At 36.4% G+C, this 27568-nt stretch overlaps 2 protein-coding genes across 2 annotated transcripts; one reads left to right on the forward strand and one right to left on the reverse strand.

Moving 5' to 3' along the window:
- Positions 1 to 251: 251 nt before the first annotated feature.
- Positions 252 to 6729, reverse strand: LOC121421274 (tRNA (guanine-N(7)-)-methyltransferase-like). Its single transcript, XM_041615942.1, has 6 exons — positions 6481 to 6729; positions 5842 to 5954; positions 5264 to 5448; positions 3660 to 3773; positions 3281 to 3382; positions 252 to 673 (listed from the first exon to the last, which is right to left on the reverse strand). The coding sequence occupies exons 1-6, from the start codon at positions 6573 to 6575 to the stop codon at positions 542 to 544; spliced, it is 741 nt and encodes a 246-aa protein (XP_041471876.1). The 5' UTR covers positions 6576 to 6729; the 3' UTR covers positions 252 to 541.
- Positions 6730 to 12229: 5500 nt separating this feature from the next.
- Positions 12230 to 20151, forward strand: LOC121421282 (protein REDUCED WALL ACETYLATION 1-like). The gene is made up of 4 exons (XM_041615955.1): positions 12230 to 12269; positions 16331 to 17045; positions 18330 to 18457; positions 18949 to 20151. The coding sequence occupies exons 2-4, from the start codon at positions 16354 to 16356 to the stop codon at positions 19899 to 19901; spliced, it is 1773 nt and encodes a 590-aa protein (XP_041471889.1). The 5' UTR covers positions 12230 to 12269; positions 16331 to 16353; the 3' UTR covers positions 19902 to 20151.
- The last annotated feature ends 7417 nt before the right edge of the window (positions 20152 to 27568 follow it).

Consider the following 27568-nt stretch of genomic DNA (forward strand, 5'->3'; position numbering starts at 1 on the left):
TATCGCAATCTCAAGAGACGTAAGATCAATATTTATATATGTTTTATTTATGATTGTTAATGTATAATCAATTTCCTGTAATAAAAAAAAGGAAATTCAACACTCAATATTTATTGTTATTTGTTGCAGTATCGTAACAGGTCTGGTGACTAAACTGAAGTGAATTCCTTTCTCATTAAAATTCTAGAGCATGTTTTAAAGATCCAACAGCCATGGGAGAATCTATGCATTGAATCCCATTTTCCTTCATCAAGATTTTCTCCTTATACCCTTTCAAAGCATTGTTTGAAGAAATATGGTTCTTGGGCCACAGTCTTTAAAGGCATTCGCCCTTACTGGTGCTATTGCAGAAAAGAGGGCACATGGACGTCAGCACCTAGCAATCCTCTCTTGGCTTAGTGATGCTGCTAAATGCCAAGAGAGACGTTGTCTGATTCTGACATGCCATTATAATGGAGGGATTGAAGATATTCTCCTTATAACCTGTCAAATCATTGCAGGTTGAAATAAACCTCTTGTTTGGAGCATTAGGTGTTTAATGTTATGAAGTAGTTAGGGTCCAAGGATCCGGAATCCTTCGGAAGACTGCAGGGAATTTCTCTCCACTGTTTCTGGTGACCTTCTGACCTTCCTCTGTGCTTTCATAGAGTGCCTTGACGATCGGATCCATATTCTACACGGATACAAAGAATATTTTACTCTCGCATTGATTATTTTTTCTAACATTGCTTTTACTTTTTGTCCAACTACATGTATATAAGATAAGGAATTAATAAATCTCTCTCAAGGAGTGTATTTTGAAAAAAAAGATCTATTACACAATAATATGAGGCCTGTAATTTTTCTTTTACTTTTGATTCAGCATTTTCATTGACACACAGAGAGAACTCCTTTGGAATGAGCTTACGAAACCGTTAAAAAGAATGTTAGAAGTATTCTGTCCTTCTTATCATATCAAATTGTATCAACTTTAATGTTTATGGTGCATGTGAATATTTCATTTAGCCTCTGAATGGATTAAGCTAAATGGCCGATGGTTTGGGTGATAGAGGAAGTTTACTTGCACCTGTAGTGCTTGGTCTGCTGAATAAGGATATTATCAGAATCGAGCTTACTTTAAGCTGAATAACAGACTAACTATGCAAGTATATTTTTTTTTCAAGTCTCCACCTTTGAATGCATGTCAAATGCAATTGTTTTTTGTTTCTGTTTATTCAAATGGAGAGGTTAGAAGTCATGATTAGTAGTGTGGCATCTAGCCTGCCAACAACCTTGCATCCTAATCCATACAGGCTGTGATGGGGCAAACCCTGTTTCAGTCCCAGGAGCAATTGGCTCTGGCCCCTGGTTATATTTGGTATGGATGGACTGCCCATTCCATGGACTTCATATTGTCGTGGTGGACCACTTATCATACCATGATGGTAACATCAGGCCCAAAAGACTGAATAAAATATATATGCTGTGTTTTGTTGTGTTCTGAATCAGTTTCTATGATTTGATACCAAAATTACTATTTCTATTTGTTCAAAATGCCCTTTTCCGTGTATACAGTCCATCCCTAAATACCATAGCGAAATCTTTGGCCTGGAATGTATATTCCATTACAAGCAAGCTGAGATTTACTAATACCCATTCCTATTAGCAGTAGAATAATGTGGCAAAATGCAGTCTGATGAAATTTTTAACCTATTCATGTATACTAGGCCCGTTTCGAAAGTCCATTTTTGATGCACGTGTACACGGCGTGTTTTTTCGGTCGTGTACACGTGTACACGTTGTAAACACTGTGAGAGCAAGTTCTGTTTTCATGTCGACACGGACCCGCATCAATATGTCATAAAAAGGGGTCTATATAGCCTAAGTCACGGTTTTAAAGCTTACCTGAGAAGTTTGAAGTATCAATCCACAAAAATTGGTGCAAATTAAAAGTTTACTCGGATTAGCAGCGCATTAAATTAATAAAGAATGCAAAAGAAAATCAGTGCAGGGCCCTAGCTATCGCCGACGCTCGGTGGATGCGCATTTTGTATACTGTACCGTACATGCATGCACAGATCGCTGCAGAATAAGTGTAACTGAAGTTATCGATTAATTTTCATTATGTTGCCAATTTGAAGAGCGTTTGTTTGTAGGCTTGTGTGCGAGCGTATAACACGTAAGTTGTAGCGATGATCGCTATCGCAATTGGTGATTCTCAAATTGACACTGAGTGTGATTGAGCAACGCTTTCGAGCTTTTGAGACCGGAGCAGACCCTTTTCGTGCCGATTTCGTGGTACAAAAACGTGAGTCTCCAGAAAGAATGTGGATTAAATTGGCGATTTTGGAAGTGAACTCACTCTGGATTAATTGAAATATGTTGACATATTAGTAATTAAAACATGTGCAGTGTCTGAGAACTAAGATTTAATGTGAGGCTGTGAGCTTGTTTATGCAGATGCTACCGTGTACACGGTGATGGAATTTAGTACACGTGCACTGACTTGACCGTGCGTGTACACATGTACACGTGTACCCGAAACGGGCCTAATGTATACTTGAATTGCACTCTGAGTACTTTGAGCACATTCTGAAATATGAAGGCGGCCGGTCAAGCCCATCTGAATGGACCAAATATTTGTTCATACACAAAGATTTTGAGCTGGGTTTGAAGTAGAAAAATACCCAGCAGTGTTTGAAAAAAAGGTTAAAGGTAGTTCTACTTAATACATATTCAATCTCTGTATGGCATTACAACATTATTTTAAACATTTGCCTTTCATTTGAGGGATAAACAGGATTATTAGGGAATACAGTTGTAGAAAGCAACTTCAAAATGCAGCCGGTTGCATCTTAAAAAAAGAGTCAGGTGGCAATCACCTTTGACATCAAAGGCAGGTACCTGCCAATTTAATTTAGGCTATTAATCAATACACACTCTAAATTGGCAATGTGATGGACACAAAAAAAATCAAAGTAGGCAAATAAATAAAAAATTAACAATTGAGCATATGAAAATGTGAACAACTCAAACTTATATCTCGCTAAACCGAGTTCAACATAGAATATTGATGTTTTAGTGAGCAATCTACATGTACGCTGACATATACTAGAATTCAACCTACAAGTGTCTAAAATGAATTAAAACCTCACCAAACTCCTCATTGCACTTAAAAAGAGGGGAGGGGGTTCTTTCTTTATTTACTCCAAATGAACCTTCATGGACTTGAGCCATCATACATGTACTCAATGGTTACCAATTTGAGGAACAAAAACAGATTTATTTTTCATTGACTCACCATCTCTTCCTCTGATAACCTCTGGAATAGAGGATGTTCCTCAATGTGATGTGACATCCATTCATGCATCTCCTTGACATCAGTGATTGTATACACCAGGCCCTGTATAAAAGTCGAAATAATTTTCTTTTGAATTAAAAAAATAAATGAGAGCTGGGAGAAAAATGGTTCATCCTTAGCAGATATGAAAGCTGCAGAATCAGCGTACAAGCCCGTCTAGAACCATAACAATAATGATAACGATCACACATTCTTATACAACAAGTAAGATTTGTTTTAAAATAATGGTAAGTCGTTTGGAATTGGAATGAATCTGCTTTCTATTATGACATCACAAGCATACCCATAAAACATCATGTAACAAAATAGGTAGTCTTACCCCTTCTCCTAAGACGTAAGCGTATTCTGCAAGAAGAGTTGGACTGATGATTCTCCATTTGTGTTTGGTCTTTTTGAAATGAGGATCAGGAAATAGGAAGAATAATTTCTTCAGCTGAAAAACAAACAAAAGACAAGACAATATGCAGCAAATAAGGGTTAAGTACAGATAAGAAATGGCACTCTTTACACTACCAGGCCTTCAGATATTAAAAATAGTTACCCCAAATTGGAAACACAACATGAACATGAATATTCCTTGACAACTAACAATTGAAGAAAAAAGAAACTATTCCTTAATAATAGAAAAAAATATATGCAATGAATACAATGACATTTACTCAAAATAGATCAACATGACTACATTGTAGGAATGAAAGAATAGTATAAATAATCAGGACACTAAACAGAAGTTCTAATATCCTTGAGGTAAATTCTAAGGGTTTCCACAATGAAGAATGAAACCGTATTGAGGCTTCACAGTACACCATCCATTCATTCATGAATATGCTCAGTCCAGAAAAGGATTACTGAAACTCAGCGTTTTTACAGACCTACGGTCTTCACCGAGAATGTCTTAGAAGAACAAATTATTGAGTTTGGGTGGTCCCCTTCAGAACAAACAACATGCCCACAACATAATAATCATGATAATGCTAATTATCTACCTGCCTATAGATACATCACCCTGGCTTGAGCTCTAGCTGTTGAAAAGTGCTGGGTGCATTTAAGGAATTACTCCTGACGGGTAGTCAGTACCCATTCACCTCACCTGGGTTGAGTGCAGCAAGATTTTGATCATTTTCTTGCTGAAGGAAATTATGCCATGGCTGAAATTTGAGCCATGGCCCTCTGTTTAAAGACTAGATTCAGATCCACTAGATCAGGGGTTCTTAAACTACGGCCCATCATTAATTTAGTCATCATTAATTTGAAGCCAGGTCAAGATGGCATCAAAATCTGCAAAGAAAGTAAAGGATGCTGAAAATTGTGTTTTCCATGAAGAATGGACAGACAATATGCATTCAGTTTGCCGCAATTGAGCACAAAGCCAATGTGTTGTCCAATTTACTTTGACTACAAAAAATAATGATAGGCCTACTTCAAAACATTATCTGTCTCTTAAATTCCAGGTATGTGTTAAAATTGACTTAGGTACAATCTACATTCCTTTTTACAAAGTACAATTTTTTTTGTCTATACTATATTGACTCTCACTGTATTTTGAAATCTTTTCTAATTTTGCCTGTGTTCCATATGAAACTGTAATAATTTTTTTGGATTAAATTCTCCCAACATAAGGGCGAGATTGCACCAGAAAGCATGTAGGACCCCGGCCGCAAGGGTCTTCGCACTTCGTGCACATTTTTTTTCTAGGTATCCACTTCACCCTGGCCCTTTCAGGTTTATTTCGAGTCTCATCTGGCCCAACAAAGAAAAAGTTTGAGAACCCCTGCACTAGATCATAATGCTCCATAGATACATGATGCACTCTGAAACCTGCATACTGATTCTAACAACCAAGCCTGGGGACTGTGAAAACAATTTTCCCCCCGTTAACTATAACTACTGGTAGGATGTAATTGGCTAAGCCTTAATGCTTACCTGTCCTTTCTCAAAGAAATTTGGGAGATGTTTCATGGCGTTGCATCGAATACATGCAATGTTGGAATAGGAATTTGGATGATTTTGTCGCAATGCCTCAATGCGCTGCTGCACATAATCAGACACCTTGATTCGAATCTCCATACCTAACATCAGGCTCTCTGGGTAGAGTGGTGACAGGGAAACTGTAGACAAAATTGACAAAGAACAGGTTACAACAAAGTGTCAATTACAAAAAAAAAATTGATAAGAGAGAGATATTCTATTAACTTACTACTGAGTACTGTATAACCTTGTTCATTGATTGAGTGTATACCAATGGGAATGATGATGTTGCTGCTGATATCAACATGAACAGTAATCTTGCAAATAAATGGCATCGATAATGTGAATGGAAGATGCAGAAGCAAAATAACATAAGAAAATGAAGCTATGGAAAGTAGCTTGAGAGTGGGAGATTTTGTGAAATGGAACAAAGTGGGAGATCTCCCGCCATAAGTTGGAAAGTTAGTGTCTCTGAAGAAATGCAAAGAAAAAGGTGAAGACGACAACTAAATTCATTAATACCATGATCTTACCCAATAAACCCCCATATCCACATCCAATATCCAGGAATTCCACTTTACACTTGGCATCAAGGAGAGAAGATGGGTAGTATTGGCTCCAATCCATTTCAGATGGATTCAAAGGACTGGAGAAAAAAGAAGGTAAGAATTTTCAATGCTGTACTATGCTATGGAGCTAGCAATTTAAAACAAATCCATTTCACCTATATATTTACACACTGGACTGACATTTAACCTCTGAAGGTCCTTTTGTACCAACAGGGTGTTTTCCAAACTGCATGAACTTTAAAAAAAAAAATTTCAATGTTTTTATTGAACAAAACAAAATCACAAGCAATAAAAACATCAATATTTTAATCATCATGATCATTAAACCAAACAAAACAAATAAAAGAGGAAAAAAAGAAATGAAAAATAAAAAGAAACTGCATAAACTTTAATATTAACTCAATTAGTGTCTGATCAAAGCGGGCGCGGGCCGGAGCTCCCTGAGGGTTAATACCCCTTTCTCTGAGACTGAGATGAGAGAAAGCCAGGGACAACGTAAAATTGAATATATGGGACCGAGATCAAGCGGTGTCTAACCTGGCCTGAGCTGAAAAGAAAGTATCTTTGATCAATGCCATGTAAATTTTCTTTAAATTTACTTACTATTCAAAAGTGTGATCTGACATTGGATTCGAATGTGCCCTCTGCCTATAAAACTTCTTTTGAGGAAGCTGTCTCGTGGTCGTGGGCGTCGCCATCTTGACGTGATTACCACAGAGCTTTGAGCGTCAAGATAGATTACTTTTCTTTCTTCCGTGACGTTCCTTCGCATGTGATCGGGGTCAGTTCTTCTTTTGCAAAAGGCCTATTGGGCTCTGCATGCAGCCTATCTCGAAAGTTAAAATTTATGAAATGAAGATGAAATATAAAGCAGTGGCGTACCGTGGGTCACTTATTGAGCGCGCTCAGTTGCCACGTATACCACATTTTCAGGACCGAGTCATTAAACGGATACGGTATGTACGCGTTATCTAGCTCACTGATCAAATAATGCGAGTGCGAAGCGCGAGCTTAAAATTTTTGATATTCAGACCTAAAATGGGACATTATCAGTGGCGTAGCTAGGATTTTTTTCCCGGGGGGGCACTGGGGGGTCCTTGATTTTTCAGGGGGGGGCACCGGCCATTTTCCGGTGTGTGTCTATGTGTCCACAAGGGAGGATCTGACTTTCGCCAATAGGGGACCAGGCCAGAAATTATCTTCACAAATATCATTCACTTCTTATTCTTATAACAGAACATAAACATAAAATAATCTCATAAGCCTTATAAAAGTGCGAGCGCGAGCAATTTTTTTACTTTAATGTATTTTTCCTGAAAATCTAATTTTCTGGGCAATGTTATATGTGATCCTGAACAAGATAATTCGTATGTACCCCCAAGCACGAACAGAATTTTTATCAACAGTTCTAGCATTATCGAAAAGAGACCTGTTAAGGACTGCTTACAGTTAACCACGAAGACGGTATATATTTCAATAATGCGAGCGCGAAGCGCGAGCAAATTTTTTGACATTCCGACCTAAAAAAAAAGGTCATTCTAAACACGTTTTGTATTAATTAATGGGATAGGTATGTAACTAAACAATTGATGCGAGCGCGAAGCACGAGAGGAAGAAAATTGAGATTTTAGACCTACAAGCAGGACACTCTATTCATATTTTGTAAGTCATAAATAGGATATAGTCAATTGGGTATCATTAATAATGCGATCGTGAAGCGTGAGCAGACAATTATTGATATTCTGATGTAAAACTGGATAATATAAAGAACATGCAGGCTATCGCGCATGTTTTATATTTAGACCTAAAATCTGGGCATTCTGAATACATTTGTTTAATGGAACATTATGGAATACACGTAGACAATATAAACTTGGCAAATCAAACAATGTGACCACGCAGCGTGAGCTTAAAATGCTGATATGTAGACCATAAAACGGACATTTTACAGAGCACTTAAATTTGTAAATGAAAAAAAATAATGAAAGCTCGATGTCCGAGCTAAAATATGTTTTGCATATTGACTTCAAAACTTGCTCCACATCAGCCTATTGAGCAAGATATGATTGAATCCCATCGAACAGGCAATTATGGCGCGAAGCGCCAGCAAAAATTCTATATAGTAACATGAAAATATTTTTTTAATTGCAAGTCTTCCCCTCACATTATTTCATTCACTCGTCTTCCTCCTCTTCTTTTTCTTCTTTTCCTCTTTCTTTCTGCTTTCTCCCTTTTTTCTTTTCTTTTTTTTTTGCTCTGCCAATTTTTTCTGGGGGGGCACCTGGGGGGGCACACCAAATCTCAGGGGGGCACGTGCCCCCCCAGGCCTCCCCGTAGCTACGCCACTGGACATTATAAGCAAATTTTTGTAATCATGATACATGTACCTGTCTTGCTGAACAAACAATGCGAGCGCGAAGCGCGAGCTGAAATTTGACCCCAAACGGACATTTTAAGGACTATATTTTAGGAATCCAGTAATAGTATACATATCTTATTATGACCATAGTCATCTAATTCGAGTGCCCTTGTTACATCTAAAAACATAAAGCACTTGCAATGTAGACATTGTATTATGATTAACATAGGGTCTACGCATCTCACTAATCAAATATTGAGATCGTGAATCGCAAGCTGAAAATTTAGGAAATTCAGACCCGAAGAGGGGCATTTAAGGCTTGTTTGTAGGCATTCACTAAAACCATACATATTTCACTTACCAAATGATGGGAGCGCGAAGCGCGAGCTGACAATTTTGTATATACCCCAAACAGGGATATTTTAAGGAATATTTTTTTAAGGAATCCATTAAGATTATCTCACCAATCACCATAGTCATCTAATTCGAGTGCCCTTGTTAGAATTACAGCTAAAAATATAAAGCACTTGTAAACAATGTAATTATGATTATATACGCACCTCACTAATGAAAAAAAATAGGAAATTCAGACCCGATCGAAGGGGGGCATTTAAGGCTTGTTTGTAGGAATTCACTAAAACCACACGTATTTCACTTACGAAATGATGGGAGCGCGAAGCGCAAGCTGAAATTTTGTATATACCCCAAACAGCGATATTATAAGGACTATTTTTTTAGTAATCCATTAAGAGTATACATATCTCACCATAGTTATCTAATATGAGTGCCAATCACTCGCTGATTTTGTTAGAATTACATCTAAACACATGAATTACTTTTTGCAGTCATTGTTATCATGATTATCATACGCATCTCACTAATCAAATATTGCAAGCACAAAGCACGAGCTAAAAATTTAGGAAATTCAGACCAGACCTGAAGAGGGAAATTCTATAAGGCTTGTTTTTATGAATTTCAATAAGACCATAAGTATTTCACTAACCAAATGATGGAGCTGAAACTGATATTCAGATCAGAAAATGGGACATTTTAAGGACTGATTTTAGGAATTCATGAAGACCAGACATATCTCACCAATCCACTAATGCGAATGTGAGCACGGATAGGAAATGTTATGTATTAAGACTATCAAGAATGGGGTAATCACTTTAAGTAGTCATGAAAAAGAAGCATATGTCATTACATAAAACAATAACAACTCGAAGTGCGAGGAAATGTATTTGGTGTATATTGACTTGAAAACGGAAGTTTTAGTACAACAGGAGAATATATCTCGTTTAACATTTTAAACAGACAATGCGAGCACCAGGAACAATGAAGTCCTGACCAAATTCATAAAGTTATAAAATATTCTGATGTGATATAACATAACATCATCACAATATAACATTATAATGAACAATAATTTCTTCTTTCCCACTACGTTTCTCTTCCCTTTTCCCTCTTTTTCTTCTTTTGTCCGTTTTTTTTTTTTGGGGGGGGCACGTGCCCCCATGATGCCCCTCGTAGTTACGCCACTGACTCAAAGCCTATATCTAAAAGTGTTTAGGGGAATTCCGGAGTGGCACTTTGGTGGGCGCAAACATGATGCAAAAGAGTAAAATACATTTTATAAAAAGAGAATAAATTTTAGTCCTGCATGATATGGACATACACCGATAGCCTAGGACTATCCATCATAAAAAGATGCTCATAGCGCAGCAAATGAAAGAAGGGGGAGCAGGAGGAGGAGGAGGAGAAGAAGAAGAAGAATAAGAAGATAAATAAAAAGTGAGAACAATTATAATTACTTAAAAGTTTAAAGCAGGTTTTCAGTGAATTTTTGAAAGTGTCGAGACAAGAATTATTGCCGATATATCTTATGGAAGTTGCCCATCTGGACTATGTACTAATAGACTGACTTTAAATAGCGGACTTTTCGGACATTTGGGGGAAATGCCCACTCGGCGTTATTGCTCATGCACATAATTTCTACTCAGAATTACTTAAATTACTTCGGCCTGTTATCACCTTCTTTGTTACAAGGGCAGGTGCGACCGTCCCTTTTCAGCAGTATATGATGAAAAAGAAAATGAAGAATTAGGAACCATTAACCGTAGATCAGACAGACACTGGCATAAATCCTTGGAGATGGGTGGGGGATGACTGAAATATTTTGGCATATATATATATATATATATATATATATATATATATATATATATATATATATATATATATATATATATATATTGCAATCGAGTTTTTAGATAAGCAAGGAATTGTCATTGATATGTCGACAGTGGCACCGTGGGTCACGGCATTGGGGAGCGGGGCACCAGTAAAATGTTTGAGTCGCTGAGGAGCGCGCTCAGTTGCCAGTTATACTGACCTAATTAATAGAGACATTTTTTGGACTCAATGTCATCAAACGGATATGCATCTCACTAATCAAATGATGCGAGAGCGAAGCGCGAGCTGAATTTTTTTGTATTCACACCTAAAAAGAGACATTATAGTCAAATTTGTGTAATCATGATAGGTACCTGTCTCGCTAAACAATACGAGCGCGAAGCGCGAGCTGAAGTTTTCGTATATTTTGACCCCAAACAGTGAGATTTTGAGGAATATATTTTAGGAATCCATGAAGAGCATGCATATCTCAACATATATAGTCATCTAATGCGAGTGCCAAGCGTTCGCTGGTTTATATGTACTGCGTCTGAACACATGAAACACTTTTTGTAGTCATTGCAATCAAGATTATCATACGCATCTCACTAATCAAATATTGCGAGTGTGAAGTGCGAGCTGAAAATTTAAATAATTCAGACCTGAAGTGGGGCATTCTAAGGTTTCTTTGTAGGAATTAACTAGGACCATACGTATTTTAATATCCAAATGATGCGAGCGCAAAGCGCGAGCTGAAAATGTTTGATATTCAGATCAGTAGCCAAAGGGATATTTCAAGGACTGATTTTAGGAATTCACGAAGAGCAGACCTATACTACCTATCTCACCAATCCACTAATGCGAACGTAATCACGGACAGGAAATGTTTCATATATACGAAGACCTTATGAGGCAATCACTTTTTGAGTCATGAAAAAGAATCATATGTCACAACATAAAACAATGATAACTCAAGTGCTACTTCGGAAATGTATTTGGTTTATATTGACTTGAAAACGGGATGTTTCAGTACCGTAACATGATTATACATCTCGTTAACAGACAATGCAAGCACCAGGAACAATGAAGATGTAGGCCCTGGGCAAATTATGTTTCATGAAGTTATGATAAAAATGTTTCTGATGTAATGTAACATAACATAATTATAAAATAACATTATAATGAATGATATATTATAAGCTGCTTGCATTATGACGTCATCAATAAAAAGATAAAAATATTTTTTTTTAATCTTTAATGGATTTTCAACAAAACTTAACAAAATATTTTAATTTTTTGTGGCTATTTTTCAGTAAACTAGTGAATTTCCAAATGAATTGAGAATCGTCTCAATAATGGTTGGATACTTTATCGGCAAATTGTGCAAGAATATTGAAACTTGAATTTAATTTTCCAGACTTGGTCGTTCCGCCCCCTTGTCCCCCCTTAATTTTAGGCCTATGGCATGGGTTCCGATCCCGCGTGGGGGTGGGGGTGGGGGCGGGAGTATATTTCAGGTGCATACTGAGGTTATTGATTTATGGTAGAACATTGATAATCATGATAAATAATATGGTCAGTATATTATGGTCATGATGAAAAGGAGGGAGTAGAATACCGTAATCACGATTAAGAGTATCGAATGGTGGAATAAAATAGAATCTTCATTAATCATTTTCAAAATTAACCCCTTGCGTACGAACGTAGTATACCATATGAGTACCATGGTGCTATAAAACATGGTACGGTACCATCGTATATACAGTACCAGTCCGGTATCTTGTGCATCTATGATCTTGATATTTCAGTGATACATGATGAGGAGGTGGCTGCCGCGGCACAAGAACAGGAACAAGTCGAGGTAAACAAGATCTAACTTGTTATATTTTAATGAATTTTAAGTACCTAAGTGCCTCGTGATTAATTTGAATCGTAATTTAATTTACTGCTGGTCACTGAACTCCACTTGCTAATTGAGAGTTCAGGTTCGGTGTTTTGGTACTCAATCAATGCAGTCTGATCCGGATCCATGGCAGGGCCCTATGATGGCTCCAGCCTCAGCGGCCCCGACGCGCCGGCGACCCGGCAGAGAACCGACTCGAGCGCTGCTTCCAGTTCCAATGAAATTGAAAGTTCTCTAGATCTATTCATGATATTGTTGGAAATTTGTTTTGTTCACAACTTCGGGTCAATAAAAATCAAAATACTATAAACGTCTAAACTGAAGTCATTAATTATTGCATATGCCTACAAATTACAATTTGTACAGTATAGTGAGTGATTGTATTACCGACCGACCATGTATACGCGATGCGAGCATCATATGCATCATAAAATAATCAAATACGCTCAAACCTTTGCAAATTCCTTCCAAAGGGAACTGAAATAGAAAAATGATGAAAAATTATCAAAAACACAATTTCGAAGTCTTTATATCCTCAAAACAATAAAATATGGTCAAAATAGCTCATCACTGACATCAGTGACTTTGTTGTTTTCCCAATATTTCCCATAGAAAACACACGTTCGGTAATACGATACCTTTTCAAGTGACCAAAATATTTCACTTGCGAAGAGGGGTCCGATTGGAAGCTGATGTCGTAAAAATGAAAAACAATTTCGGCAAAATTTCTGCATATTTATATTTTGTAGGTATTTGTGTATTTATGGTGAAAGTTTGGTGAATTTTATTGGAATAATGTGTTTGATATGATCAAATTCATGAAAAGTGTTCGGTAATACGATCCACTACCATACTTACTACTCACACATTGTACGAGGTTAGTATGTACTAGGCCACTCACACATCGTACGAGGTTAGTATGTACTAACCTTGTACAATAGACCGTGTTTGACCCTGGATTTTGAAGTAGTCGGCAAACATCGCTTCATTGCTGAAGTAATATTTGCCGAAACTCCTTCTCGCTACGCACCGGGGCTCTTGCCGGTAAGTAGCAATAGTTTATTAAATATGAAAATAATAATAAAATAATAATCATAAAAAAAAGCAAATTTCGCTTACCTCGGCCTCGAAAGTGACTTCGCTTGTCTCTTCCACGGAATTACAAGGAAGCCCGTTGGTGGCGCTAATAATTTCACAACCTTGATTCAGCTCCTCGGTAATTTTATAACTGTATCTAAATTCTTTGAATGCGCAATCCTTATGATTAATTTACTAATTATGGGCACCAATGAATGAAATACCTTCAAAAACATAAAGATTATTATTGGTGATGATAACACTTATTTGCAATTAATTTAAAAAGATGACTGATAAAAAAAAAATGAAAATAATATACGTGCCTGGAAAGAAACCAGCAGTACAAGCTTTGACGAACGTCAATAATACCAAAGTCTATACAATGAAAAGATTGGACACTTCACGGACTTTGCGTAATGCCTTGCGTCGATATGCGTGTAAAATAGTGTAGGTGCCTATTCTTTCCCTTGTCGTGTCTTTGATATGAATATAAATCGCGCGCCCTCTTCAGGAGAAAATTGATATCAACGCTGACTGATTTCTATCTCCGTGAAATCTTCACTAAAGATCAAGAAAATATACATATTTTTAGAAAGAAACTTCAAGGAGAAGTCACGGAAGGATCTAAATGATTCGGTAAGTGTCATAGCAGGATGTGGAATACCAAATCATACATGATGTTTTATGTGGGCAAAAGCCCACCGTATTTTGGAAGTGTCGTGTGTGTCGCGTGCGTATGACTGATATTCCTTCGCAAGCGAGATGATATGAACCCATGGGTGCTTACTGTACTTAGAGTTAGACAGCTGGCCTGGCAGGTGTCTGTTTCGAGGAGTTTTAAAGAACATTGAAGAATTCATTTTTTTTTATCTCTCATACAGATGACTTGCTTTCATGCAGCCATCATTTATATGGGGTTAACAATGCAAAACCCCCCGACGGGGCTCATCGATTTTTTTTCTATATTTCATAAAAATATATAAAAAGGACTACCAAAATAAAGATTATTATTTTGTTTTGGCTTGAAATGCACCAAACCGGGGAAAATTAAATTAAAAGGGGAAAAAGCAGTGAATTAATACTTCGCCTGTCGCGCAAGTTCACTTCCCTGTTTTATCCGAACTTAGTACATGATAAACATATGGCCATTGATTTCCTGTACAGATCGAGCTAAAACTTTGGTCTCTGTATTTGGTGAGTGGTGCCAATGGAGTTCAGAGACCGAAGCTTTTGGTCTAACAATGAATGTGAGTAGATCTACCTGTGTAGCATGCACACATGCATACAAGGTTAGCTATAAACCTTGCACAATGCATGTGATTTCATAATGCATTTTGATGTTTTCATTCATCACACGAATGTGAGGAAATATTAAAAAAACATGCCAAAAAGCTTCTACATTTAGTCACTATGTAATTTTCATCTATCAACTAACTAATATATATTTATATTCGAAATAATTTGTAAAAATGATTTTTTAACGCTTCCTCCAAATTTTGGCCAAGATACTCCGTCCGTCTGTCCGAATACTACAGTGGAAATCACGCAAACACCAATCGAAATGGGAATTTTTCCTAACAGTTTTGATTCAAGTCGCCGGCGCATAATAGGAAATTGTTCAAAAAAATCAACAGGTTGCATCTCATGTGTATACTTATAGGTGAAGTATGCCATCTTTTGACAAGATGATGAAGAAAGTGGACTGAACGAGCAAGAAAATAATGCTGAGTGCCTAGAATGCAGCTAGCAGTACAAGCTTCAGAACCGTAAATAAACGGGCTTATAAATAATATTGCACCCTCTTTAAGCCAAAATTGATTTTGTCGCTGATTTAAGGGCATCCAAGTGAAGATCAAGAAAAAATACTCTTTTTTTTTAACAAACTGGAAAGGGAAGTCACCAAAGGATCCATATGGTTCAGTAAATGTCATAGCACAATGTGAACTTTAGTGTTATAATAATTTATTTTGGCAAAAGCCCATGAAATATTTGCATGTATCGCGTGCATTTGTATTCCTTCGCATGCAAGATGATATGAACCCATGGGTGCTTGTTTAGATGATCTACCCCTTTAGTCTGTTTACATAAACATGAAAAATAACATATGACATATAAAGATACATTTGTTATTAGATGATATTACTTGGAAAGCAAGTAGGGCTACTAGTAAGTAGTATAGAAATGATGGAGTGTCCAAACTTTGCAGTTTGCAGACATTTAAAAAATATTCATCAGGAAATTTGTTCACAAATTATTCAATCACATTTTCAAATGATACTTTTATAGCTACCAAGTTGATGGCAAGATTGTAAACTTTAAAATCATTGACAAAAATATGAAGTAGGTCAAGGATGTGCAGGCATGGTGTTCTTTATCTTCTGTATTGGACAAGTTGAATTGATTTGTAAATTTATGTACTACCATTAGACTAATGGTAGTTTATGAATGACTTTTTTATTGGTACCTTAATATTATATAAAAAGTTATTATTTGTCAGTTTATGTTAATATTTCACTGCTGTTTGAAAATATCACTGGAAGAATCAATAAAAGAATACTTTAACACAACAAAAATGTTTTCATTAACAGCTTTAATGATGTACTAAGTAAAGTGGGTACGATACTAGAGACAGGTAGAACTACAATTTTTTTTAAGTTGATTCCAGATGACATGGTCAGCACTGGGACAGTGTAACGTTAGACTACAAATTAACAAACTAACCAAACAAGTTACTGTGAGTTAGGTTTTGTAAGTTAAGATTACATAAATAAATTTGGAATACAGGGGGTGGATAGAAATTTCATTTGTCCCATCATGCCATTTGACATTGATTTGACTGGTCATGGTATAATAATCCAACACTACAACATGATTCGAAACTGCCTACTCAAGAGTTTTCTTTCTGTCATTGTCATAGTAAACTTTATTCTTTTAACTTTCAGAGAATTACAGATCACATTTGAGGATGGAAGTTCTCTTCAAAGGCCACTGGCACCATGGCTACGTCAAGAGACCGGAGGATTTCGAGAGGAGAGATGTTGATCCCGAAGAGATTGCAATAGACAGTGGTGTGAGAGTGACCATCCCTCAGGCAACTCTCTTCATCCTTTGGCTTGTCAGCTGTGTTCTACTGGCAGGCAGCTATATCTTTCGCCGGCAAAGACCAACCACTGTTCTTGTTGTTGATGCAGAAGCTGGGAACCAAGGCGACCATGGTGAAAAGGACGGGCAAGAAGATCTGGAAGATCATGATGATGGGATGGGGAACAGCGAAGGCAAAAGAGGTTTTTATAGGAATTCTAATGAGACTAATGGTAGTGCTGCTGCCTGTAGAGAGGAGACAGAGGGCAGAGATGTTATCAAAGAAAAAAACAAAGATGGGTACACAGAGAGTCCCCAGGTAACTGACACTTCCAACAAGAGCAATTCAAGCAATTTCTCTACCGTGAAATCCCGGCCAACATTTGAAAAGTTCTTGCTGTACGCCGCGGGGCTTGGAGTGATCTTGCTGTACTTCTTTTTCTGTGAGGTTTGGGACGAGTGGCCTGTGGGAGAGAGGGTTTATAACAGAGACCAGTTCATGTTTTTCACACTCCTCATGTTCTTAGTGGCTGGTGTATTCACAGTGCGTACTTGTCCAGACAAATTACTCAACAGGTTAGTGCTAAACTTGTTTTCATTCTGAACAACTTATATTCCCATTATCGTTTTCAGTAATCATTCTGATGAGTTTTTTTTCTAAAGCTTGTAAATGAAAATGTAATGTTTAGGTATTGTAGCCCCCCCTCCCATTGTTTTGTCAGTGTAGAAACTGGAGTGGTTAAAAGGGAAAATACTAATTGGGATTCTACCTGTAAACTGTGCCAAAAATCACACATTTCATTAGATCCTTTTATACATACATACTTTATATTACACATAGAATGGAGATCAAGTCAGTCAGACTACATCTCATTCTCATTGGTCATCTGTTCACTATATAGACAATGTTCTACCATTTCATTTGATTGTCTTGAGTAAATTTAGAAATATTTAAGGATTGAGATAAGAGATGATTTTTTTTTGCATTTATCAAGGGACTGTTTAGATTTGTGATTGATAACCTTGATTTTTTAAATGCTGTGTGAGCCATGCTACCATGGTAGTTAACATAATGCCAGACTTAATTTTGGATCCCAGCTGTTGGTCCTCGGGTTGCTAATAGTAAACAAGTATTTTCTTGCTTTGCTTGCTGCCTGATTAAAAAAAACCTGCCACTACCACCGATATACCTATAGACAAAAATACATGTAGTTCAGGAAAGAAGACAAACAAGTGGTGGTTCCATGCAAATTTACAGTATGCGATATGCCGTTCATAAAGAATTTTCAAAGATTCCCCTTTATGCATGCACATTTGTTTGCACAATCTTGTGTAAATGCACAGTGATTATTAAGTCAGGCATTTGCATTTCATTTTCAAATGTCAATAGTAAACTTCAATTTCAAACATATTTAAAAGCTTGTGTGTGTTGAAAATTTTTTTTTTGTAATTTCCACTGTAAGAAAGTGGTGATTGTATTGAATTGTCATGTATTTGTTTTATTATTCAGTCAATAATATGCGCATGACATGTTTAAGCACTTTTTTTGGGGGTGGTGTCTACAATGTAATGTAATCTCCAGGTTCTCTTCCAGTAGCTTTGGAATAATGTTGTAGTCTGTAATTTTTCCCATTATGTACAAAATGAGAATGAGAGAATGTATATTGCACCTACCTAATAAAATCATTACTGATGTTTGGAGCAATAAATCATGAGACCACTTACTGCAAATATATGGCAATCCATACATACACAAAGTCATGAAGTACAATATTAATAGCTACTATGCATTTCTCTTATATTCCCAGGGTGTATTGATAATTCACATTTTTTCCCCTCTTGTTATTTTTTTTCAATTAGAGACCAGACTGAGGAATGGAAAGGTTGGATGCAGGTAATGTTTGTATGGTACCATTATTTCAAGGCAGCTGAAACATATAACCTAGTACGTGTCTACATTGCCTGCTATGTCTGGATGACCGGATTTGGTAAGCAGTAGAACGCAAGATTTATTGAGTTCATTTGTTTATAAATCAGTCATATTTGATATCAGGTTGCCGGTAAAGGAAACAATTGAAATTCAAAACAAAGTACATTTGAAATAACTAATGGCCAGGTTGGCCAAATGGGTTCATTCACAAAGAAGTCCATGACTAATAAGTAATTATTGAATAGATGAATACATGGGGAAACAAGAGAGAGTGTTGGAATGTGGAAAAATTAACCTTAAAAAATTTGACTCTTACAGGGGGCAAACATACAATTTGTCCTAGTATATATATTGCCATTATGAGAATGAACTTTTGAATGGTGAATATTAATAGCATCAGAGAGCTGCTGCAATTGAAATTGAATGCAGAGGAGGGGAAGAGGTGTCAGACAAGGGTGGCAATTGTTTGAGCATGTACATTTTAATTGAACATTGACCTGTGTGTACAATGATCAATATGTCTTGCCCACTTCACTCTTTCCTTTCCAGGTAACTTCTCTTTCTTCTGGATGCGAAAGGACTTCACCCTCTGGCGAATGATGAAGATGCTGTTCCGCCTAAATTTTCTGGTTATACTGGTCGTCATGGTAACAAACAATAGTTACATGTTATATTACATCTGTGCCATGCATACCTACTGGTTCCTTAGTGTCTACCTCTTCATGTTTGTCCTTCGTTCCTGGAATGAGCATCCACGCTGGATGGCCGTCAAGTTTGCAGCATACTTCATCTGCAACGCCCTTGTCTTTGACACCCCTTTACTAGTCTACATCTTCAGACCACTGTGGTTCATCTTGTCATATGGGGGCTCTCTCCACGAATGGCAGTTCAGGGCTGGCCTTGACCACTACGCTTGCTTTGTGGGGATGCTCTGCGCCTACAACTACCCCCATTACGAACGCTGGATGAACTACCTCGACAAGAAGCACATTGATACGCGGGACAAGCGTCTCTCCATGCTCATCAAGGGATTCATCATCGCCATCCTCCTGGTTCTAACAGTTGTCTGGTATCGCACGTTCATGTTGAAAGACAAATATGCCTATAACCAGATCCATCCGTATATCTCCTGGTTCCCCATAATAACCTACATCTTCCTGCGTAATATGTTCCCCGCGCTCCGCACACGCTACCTCTACTTCTTCACATTCCTTGGTAAAATCACCTTAGAAACGTACATCTCTCAACTCCACATCTATCTGCAGAGCAACGCCAAAGACCTCATCACCTACATACCAGGTTACCCTCTCATGAACTTTGCTCTTGCTACAGCCATTTATTTATTCATCTCGTACTGGCTCTTTGAAATCACGACTGTATTCTCGTCCTACTTATTACCGCAGGATATGAAGATGGTAGGTGTTCATTTTGGAGTAGGCTTTGTGGTCTGTGGTCTAGCTGCCTGTTTAGCATCGATTCTCAAGGAAGCAGCTGTGTTTTGATGAGAAATGACTTTTATTTAGTCTTCGTCTCTGTACATTCTCTTGTTTTGAAACCTCCTCATATCGATTTAAAGATACCAAATTAAATTATGTCATGTATGTAAATGTTCCAGGTCTTCATTGTATTCAGAGGCATTTAAAATAAGATTACTGTCAGTTGACAATAGGCCCCCAGGGCTTACAAAGAGTTATGATTGATCCAATTAATCGTAACCCTATAGAAATCCATCAGTGTCATAATTTTTTCTATAGGAAATTTGCACAATGTCCTGAGAAGCACAGTGAATTTTCAAGAAAACAATGAATGCATGAATATACATCATAGAAAATAGTTTGAACAAACATGAATAATACATGTTGACTTGCTGGCCGTCCATAGTTGCGATCGATTGGATTTAATAATAATAATTATACTTGCTTATATAGCGCTTAATACTTACTTTGTCAGAAGTCTCTAAGCGCTCTACAGTATATGCAGCATAATTACCCTGGCTTTAGCAGTGAAGCTGTTACGCGCATTGCGTTTCAAGGAATAAATTCCTGCCAGGTACCCATTTACCTCACCTGGGTTGAGTGCAGCACATTGTGGATCAGTTTCTTGCTGAAGGAAATTACGGCATGGTTGGGATTCGAACCCACGACCCTTTGTTTCAGAGTCCGGAGACTAATCCACTGGGCCACAACGCTCCACCTTAATAATCGTAACTCTTTGTAAGACGGGCCCCAGGAACATCAATGCGTGACATCAAACAAAAATTTAATTGGGAGAGACATTTTAGGAACACCCAAAATACTATTGGTTTGCTTCTTTAATCTCTACAATTTTCAACCAATTTGGAATAAAGATAATACCACCATTTTCTTTCTTCCAATTTCTACCCATCTTGCAATGTAAGATGTGCATTTTTTCTTCAATGAAAGTGATTATCATCAAGAACATTATTATTTTTTTTATTCATTGTATGCCTTCTATTTTTGTGTTTTAGTTCAAACTCGATACATGTATTGCAATAAACTAATGATTAATTATAGTTCTTGATGGGTCGTACGTTTTGGCAGACAATATGGTTGTAATTGTTTTTTAATTACTTTTGAAGACGTGCCTTAAGGATAAAGCTTTATGCAGTCTCACTCTTGCTTGTCTGAAATGAGCAAGAAATATAATTTATTTTGTGTTATCATGCAGAATTACTGATTGAGTGTTGCTGATTAAAATTAACATACTTAGTATTTGTCAAGCAAATATGTAGATTATGTAGACCATGTATGCAGCTCATCTTGCATATGCTGCACTCAAAAGCCGTCAAAAAAATTGTGTCTGAAGTAAAAACTTTACATTTTTGTCTCACCTGCATAGCAGAGTGAGACTATAGGCGCCGCTTTTCCGACAGCGGCGGCGGCGTCAACATCAAATCTTAACCTGAGGTTAAGTTTTTGAAATGACATCATAACTTAGAAAGTATATGGACCTCGTTCATGAAACTTGGCCATAAGGTTAATCAAGTATTACTGAACATCCTATCAGAGATTCATGTCACAAGATCAAGGTCAAAGGTATTTAGGGTCAATGAACTTAGACCATGTTGGGGGAATCAACATCAAAATCTTAACCTGAGGTTAAGTTTTTGAAATGTCATCATAACTTAGAAAATATATGGACCTAGTTCATTAAACTTGGACATAAGGTTAATCAAGTATCACCAAACATCCTGCATGAGTTTCACGTCACATGACCAAGGTCAAAGGTCATTTAGGGTCAATGAACTTTGGCCAATTGGGGGTATCTGTTGAATTACAATAAAAACTTTAAAAAGTTTTTGGATCTGATTCATGAAACTTGGACATAATAGTAATCAAGTATCACTGAACATCCTGTGCGCATTTTAGGTCACATGACCAAGGTCAAAGGTCAATGAACTGTGGCCGAATCGGGGGTATCTGTTGAATTACCATCATAACTTTGCAAGTTTATTGATCTGACTTTTGAAACTTGGACATAAGAGTAATCAAGTATCACTGAATATCCTGTGCAAGTTTCAGGTCACATGATCAAGGTCAAACGTCGTGTGAGGTCAATGAACTTTGGCCACATTGGGGATATTTGTTGAATTACCATCCTATCTCTGTAAAGTGTATTGGTCTAGATCATGAAACGTGGAAATAGAGTAACCAAGTATCACTGAACATCTTGTGCGAGTTATAGTAGTTTTCAAAGTCAGCACTGCTGCTATGTTAAATTGCGTGATGCAGGTGAGACGGCCAGAGGCATTCCACTTGTTTTTCTCTCTCTCCCTCTTGAAGGATACTAATCTGCTTTAATTAACAAGGTCCATGATATACACATAAATGTATCACATGATATATAGGTTAACCATTAATGTAAGTTTATACATGTAGTTTCATATTAAGGCTGATTTGGTTTCATATCAATGTTGATGAAATATTTTATGTGAAATATGAAGTTTTATTTATACATAACTGTAAATTATATAGATCAGTGCATATAGATTGTTTGCTGTCACTAAACAGTTTTTACTGACCAGTAGTGAGATGTTAATATACAAGAATATACTGCTTTGTTCATGGCATAAAGCTTTATGGGTCTGGTTTGACCCATCCTGAAATGTTATATTGCGTGAAAAACATTTGCAATGTATTGATGCATGTCTACTATTAAATTCCTTTTTTTGAAATACAGAAAAGAAAATTGCTTGAGCATTGAAAGTTGTAGATCAACCTGCAAATTATAGGGAAAAAATCTACATACACTTTATTTACATATATATTCCACATTTACTGATTAACTTGCCATTCCTTTTCATTTGAAAATATTTATTTCAAAAGAAATATACTGTCAAAAAGTTGATATATTAAAAGATGTATTTGACTGATAGAAGTGAAATGTTTTGCCTTTTGTTAGCCAGTGATCAACACTTATGGATCATGTCCCAGTCATTTTTCTTTTCATCTTCACATATAGTTTGAAAATGAACTTGATTTTTTTAATCTATATATTCAAACGTAAATTTTGGATTCGCTACACAATCCTTATTAAGATCATGGGCTGAAATTGATGACTTAACTTTACTCATTTTATCAATGATTTTCTCTTAATTTTGTTTGCCCCCCCCCCTTCACTCACCTATCTGTTACGAGATGGATATGGCCCTAACAATTATTATCATTATAATTTATACCTCCCTCCCCCCCAAAAAAAACAACAAAGAAACAAATAAATTAGTTTGTTGTTCATTGCTTTGCATTGTAATTGCTAGTGCCAATTTCAAAAAAAAAATTATACACCTACTTTTTAGTCTTTGGATAACTAAAACTACTTCTTCCTGCAGATTCATAAGATCAATTGCACTCTGATTTCCCTTTGATAATAGACTATTTCACCACTACTTATCCATAACAATGAACAGGATATGCTTAATTAGTAAGCCAACAATGGGGCTATTTCTTGACACCTCGATTTCTATTTTTATTCTTTTTGTCTCCCTTTAACAAAACTTGATGAGTCAGGGTGGTCCAATAGCTTAGCTAATTTTAATTCCTTTATTCTCAAAAAGCGGTATCCTATGGTGGTGAACATCCATGTGCCAGTTTAAGGCCAAGAATCTTGAACTCGAGTTCATTTCTGGCAACTTTTGGTGGATTTGTGGTACCTATTTGCAAGTTACAGATGAGTTTATGCATGGCTAGTGACAATTTCTTCTGCTATTTTGAGATATCCCTATAATTATAACTGACTTAGCATGTAATACATGCATGCTCCCAGTCATGTGTTACTAGTTCTTTGCAAACAGCTTTATGAAACATACATCTGTGAGCTGTGCAATAGGAAATTAATGATTTTTTTTAAATACAAAAGTGAATCAGGGAAAACAAATCAATATTCTGTGTGTCATTTGTCTGTATATTACCCTGCAAATCAAATACTGCATGTTTACATGTACATGTATGCATTTAATTCAGTTCTTTTTTTAGAGTTGCAGAAGTTTATATATATACACACACACATATTTATATATATGTACATAAACTCTACAAGTATATTTTATAGAATGAGTATGCAGCACCTAAAAACATTGTATTAAGTTTTGCATATTATTATTGATAGACCTATTATTATCTTAAAGCACTATAATTCCAGTCTTTCAAAGTGCAAGTGAATTTGTAAGGATGTAGAGTAAAGAAATAAATTTCTTAATAAGCACTTTTGTTTTGAACAGTCTTTCTGAAAAATGCAGTTGAATATACATGTCTGACAGATTTTAGTAAAAGAATGTATTGAATATGAACTCACATGAATGTGTGTACATCTCTGAAGTGCAAATAAGTGTAATGTATAAAAGATAGCCATGTAATAATATTTTTGTTTTTGTTAAAGCACAATTGAAAATTATCTTTAGATCACTCAAATACCTTGTGCAGCTTGAATAGGCAGAAAGGAATAACGTGTATTATGACATTGAAGTAAGATTAACGTATGGATGTAATGAGAAGCAAGATAATTCTTACCTACACAGACCAGCCATTGTTAAGATGTGTTTTTTGTAAAGATAAACAAATCAGTGGTACAGGATGCATTAATATACAAATTCTGTCATCCTAAAATTTGAAGGAAAAAAAATCTCATTTTGTTTTATCCTTTTTTCAATTCCATAATCCTACAAAGTGTTTTTGTTTCAACTTTAGAAAAACATGAAGAAAAAAATATATATGCATGTTAAAGAAGTTTGAAAAATGATAGAAAAAAAAGTGAGGGTTTAATGAAAATAACAGGAATATGTGATGGTTTTGTGACATCACAGACGAGCCGCTTCTCCAAATGTTGTGTGATATGAATTTAAAAAATGCAATTAAAAAAAAAGTGAAAGTATTTTTAGGGGGATATTTTATTAGACGCAAATATTTTATACCATCTTTATTCATCATATTCCATTAAAAAGGTGAAATTTACAGAACGTATGTAACATGGTATATGGGAGCTGCTCGCATATGACGTCACAATAAATTATAAGAAATCATATCTTGATTCTTTGTTGCTTAAATTATGAATAGCAACTTGTCATCATGCAAATTTCCCCTTCAATATACATTGTCGATGTCTCCCTTGTCCGTAACAATTATTTTGAAGGTTTCCTCTGTAATTCTTTAAATCTGTGTTAATAAGCTTAAAACAAATCAGATTCTAATCAAACAGGAGTATGGTTTTTTTTCCTTTTTTTAAGTTTGTCTTTCAATCTTTGGAACCTTGATATTATCTTCATTGCATTTATTTGTATGATATACAAGTATTCATTACTTTATCTGTATGTGAGAGAGACAACTATTCATACTATGAAATTCTATCCTCAGAACTTTTTATATTGTTTGTATTCTTGTTTTTACCAAATCATACATCTATTATTTGCTTTCATGGTTCAAAACCGTTGGAGATTGTCATTTTTAGCACAGTACATTGGCCAATAGCACTTTGTTTACAGTTTTACAATCATTGAGGGACTTATGGCTTGTGTTTGTAACAGATCCGGAAAACCTCTCCATCATTTTGAATAGTGTTCTGGCATTATGCAAAAATGTGCCCCACATCTGCTGATATTAAATATAGATTATACATGTACATGTATGCATCATGTCTGGAGTAAAAAGAAAAAAAGAGATTGTCAAACAACTGTCTCCTGCCTTGGCAACATAAATTGCCACTCTTAGAATATTCCTTTGAAGTTCGATATACACAAAACTACATGTATTTTGTCAGTTTGCTTTATTCCATTGATGAACAGGCCTTTGTATTCTGAATGAAAGTAAGCCTTGTTGCACTGGGAGATCCAAGGGGGGGGGGGCACAGTCGGCATGTGCCCACTCCCCCTTTTGAGAGGCACAATATAAATTTGTAATGTAAAACTGACGTTAAAACATAAGTGTACCCCCACCCCCCCTTTGCTTGCCAAATTTTTTCGTGGATGAAACTGTCCTTATTTTGGGGGTGAAAACCTTGTGTTTCCTTTGTTTTTTTTTTTGGGGGGGGGAGTCCAATTTTTCTTGGGGAAAATGTGCCCCCCCTCCCCTTGGAAAATCCTTAATCTGCCGCTGTTGTTGTGTTGGTAGATACATCTCTGTGCATCATGTGTGCACAAGGCTTCCAAAGGTTAGGAAAATGTAAGTTCTATAAAAATTGGTATGTTGATTTAAAATATATTTGTAAATTAATGATCTTCACAAGGCTGGCGGCAGGAAGCTCAGAGTTGACAAAACAGTGAAGTGCTTTCCTCATAACTCCAATATTTCACATGAGACCATCTGTGTGTCACTAATATATAATTTATCATTCCAGTTTCATTGTAAGGATACATTTCATGTGGTGATACAATAGAATTTTTAGATTAGTGTCATGTACATGTAATGTGCATTTCAGGTTCTAAATGTGTCTCATCAAATAACTGAAATTAGTGGCATTCATTAAACTGCTGTATCAGATAATGAAATAAAGCAATGTCAGTTGAGAAGGTGTTCATGATATTGTGTTTGACCGTGAGCAGTCACTGTACATTCCAATAATTGTATTGGCAAGGCCTAGTATTCTGTCATGAAATGGAATAAATTGAGAAAGCTCTAAGGAAAGGAAATGCTTCAAGGTGCAGTTTATTTCATTGTACTCTAATTAAACAGACTGAGCATTTGCAAGTAATAATAGAAAATGGGCCGGTCACACCTACATGTAGTGGGCGTTTCAGATAGTGTGAAGTGTGACTTATACCCTGTTTAGATCTATCTGTCTGGTGTCACACTAGACGATCGTCTGGAGCGAACACGGTGTAGAATTCCTTTAAAAAAACACAGAGTGCACATGCGCTACATAATTATGTTTTGGTAACTTGTAGATATTTGTTAGACTAGTCAAAGGAAGACGCATTCTACTGGCTACATGTATTAAAGTTAAAGGCAAAACATGCACACTTAGGGGAAATCATACAACTAACAATTAAAAAAATCATTTTGGGGGCAAAATTTGTAATGTGCAGTCTTGTAATCCCGGAGGGGCCACTTACATTTACGAATGGATAACATGCGCGACCAGAAAAACACGTAAAAAGGATGTCTTTTTCACGATAGGGCATGTTACGTACGTAACGTGATAACGGTGTCAAAAATACAAAAATAATGAAAAAAGGGTATCCTTTTCACTAGGAAAATTACGTGTTTAGGATATTTGAGGGGATGATACAACAAAATTAAAATGTTTTATAAAGGATGTCCTTTTTGCCCAAATACTTAGTGTTTAGAGTCCGATTTGCGCGAGGTGTAGTCGTACTAAACCATTTAAGGTAATTAAGCCGACGACCAAAGGACCCTTAATAATAAAACACTCCTGTACTTGTTTAGGGGTTCATTTCAAGGCGGAATATTTGCCAAAAACGGTTTTGTTTACAATACTTGTTAAGGGTAGGATTTCACACGCCAATACTTGTTAGGGGTGCATTTTTTCAGCATTTGGAAATCACGTGTTTAGGGTGCTTTCCGAGACCCCATGGTCGCGCATGGTATCCACTCGTGAATGGAAGTGCCCCCCCCCCCCCGGGTGTTAAATACGCCATTGCGCCATACACTTCCCCATATATATAGGCCTACATATAGGAGAAAGCTGCAATCTATGTAAT

The sequence above is a fragment of the Lytechinus variegatus genome, chromosome 1, assembly GCF_018143015.1.
Source record: "Lytechinus variegatus isolate NC3 chromosome 1, Lvar_3.0, whole genome shotgun sequence".
Lineage (NCBI taxonomy): Eukaryota > Metazoa > Echinodermata > Echinoidea > Temnopleuroida > Toxopneustidae > Lytechinus > Lytechinus variegatus.

What these genes read in the sequence shown, in the direction of transcription:
- LOC121421282 (XM_041615955.1), top strand. Translation starts at nt 16,354, where the DNA reads ATGGAAGTTCTCTTCAAAGGCCACTGGCACCATGGCTACGTCAAGAGA. An exon ending in CCAGACAAATTACTCAACAG is followed by an intron (nt 17,046 to 18,329) that starts GTTAGTGCTAAA and finishes TTTTTCAATTAG; the next exon opens with AGACCAGACTGAGGAATGGA. An exon ending in TGTCTGGATGACCGGATTTG is followed by an intron (nt 18,458 to 18,948) that starts GTAAGCAGTAGA and finishes TTTCCTTTCCAG; the next exon opens with GTAACTTCTCTTTCTTCTGG.
- LOC121421274 (XM_041615942.1), bottom strand. Translation starts at nt 6,575, where the DNA reads ATGGCGACGCCCACGACCACGAGACAGCTTCCTCAAAAGAAGTTTTAT. An exon ending in ATTTCTTTGAGAAAGGACAG is followed by an intron (nt 3,774 to 5,263) that starts GTAAGCATTAAG and finishes TTTGTTTTTCAG; the next exon opens with CTGAAGAAATTATTCTTCCT. An exon ending in CTTACGTCTTAGGAGAAGGG is followed by an intron (nt 3,383 to 3,659) that starts GTAAGACTACCT and finishes ACTTTTATACAG; the next exon opens with GGCCTGGTGTATACAATCAC.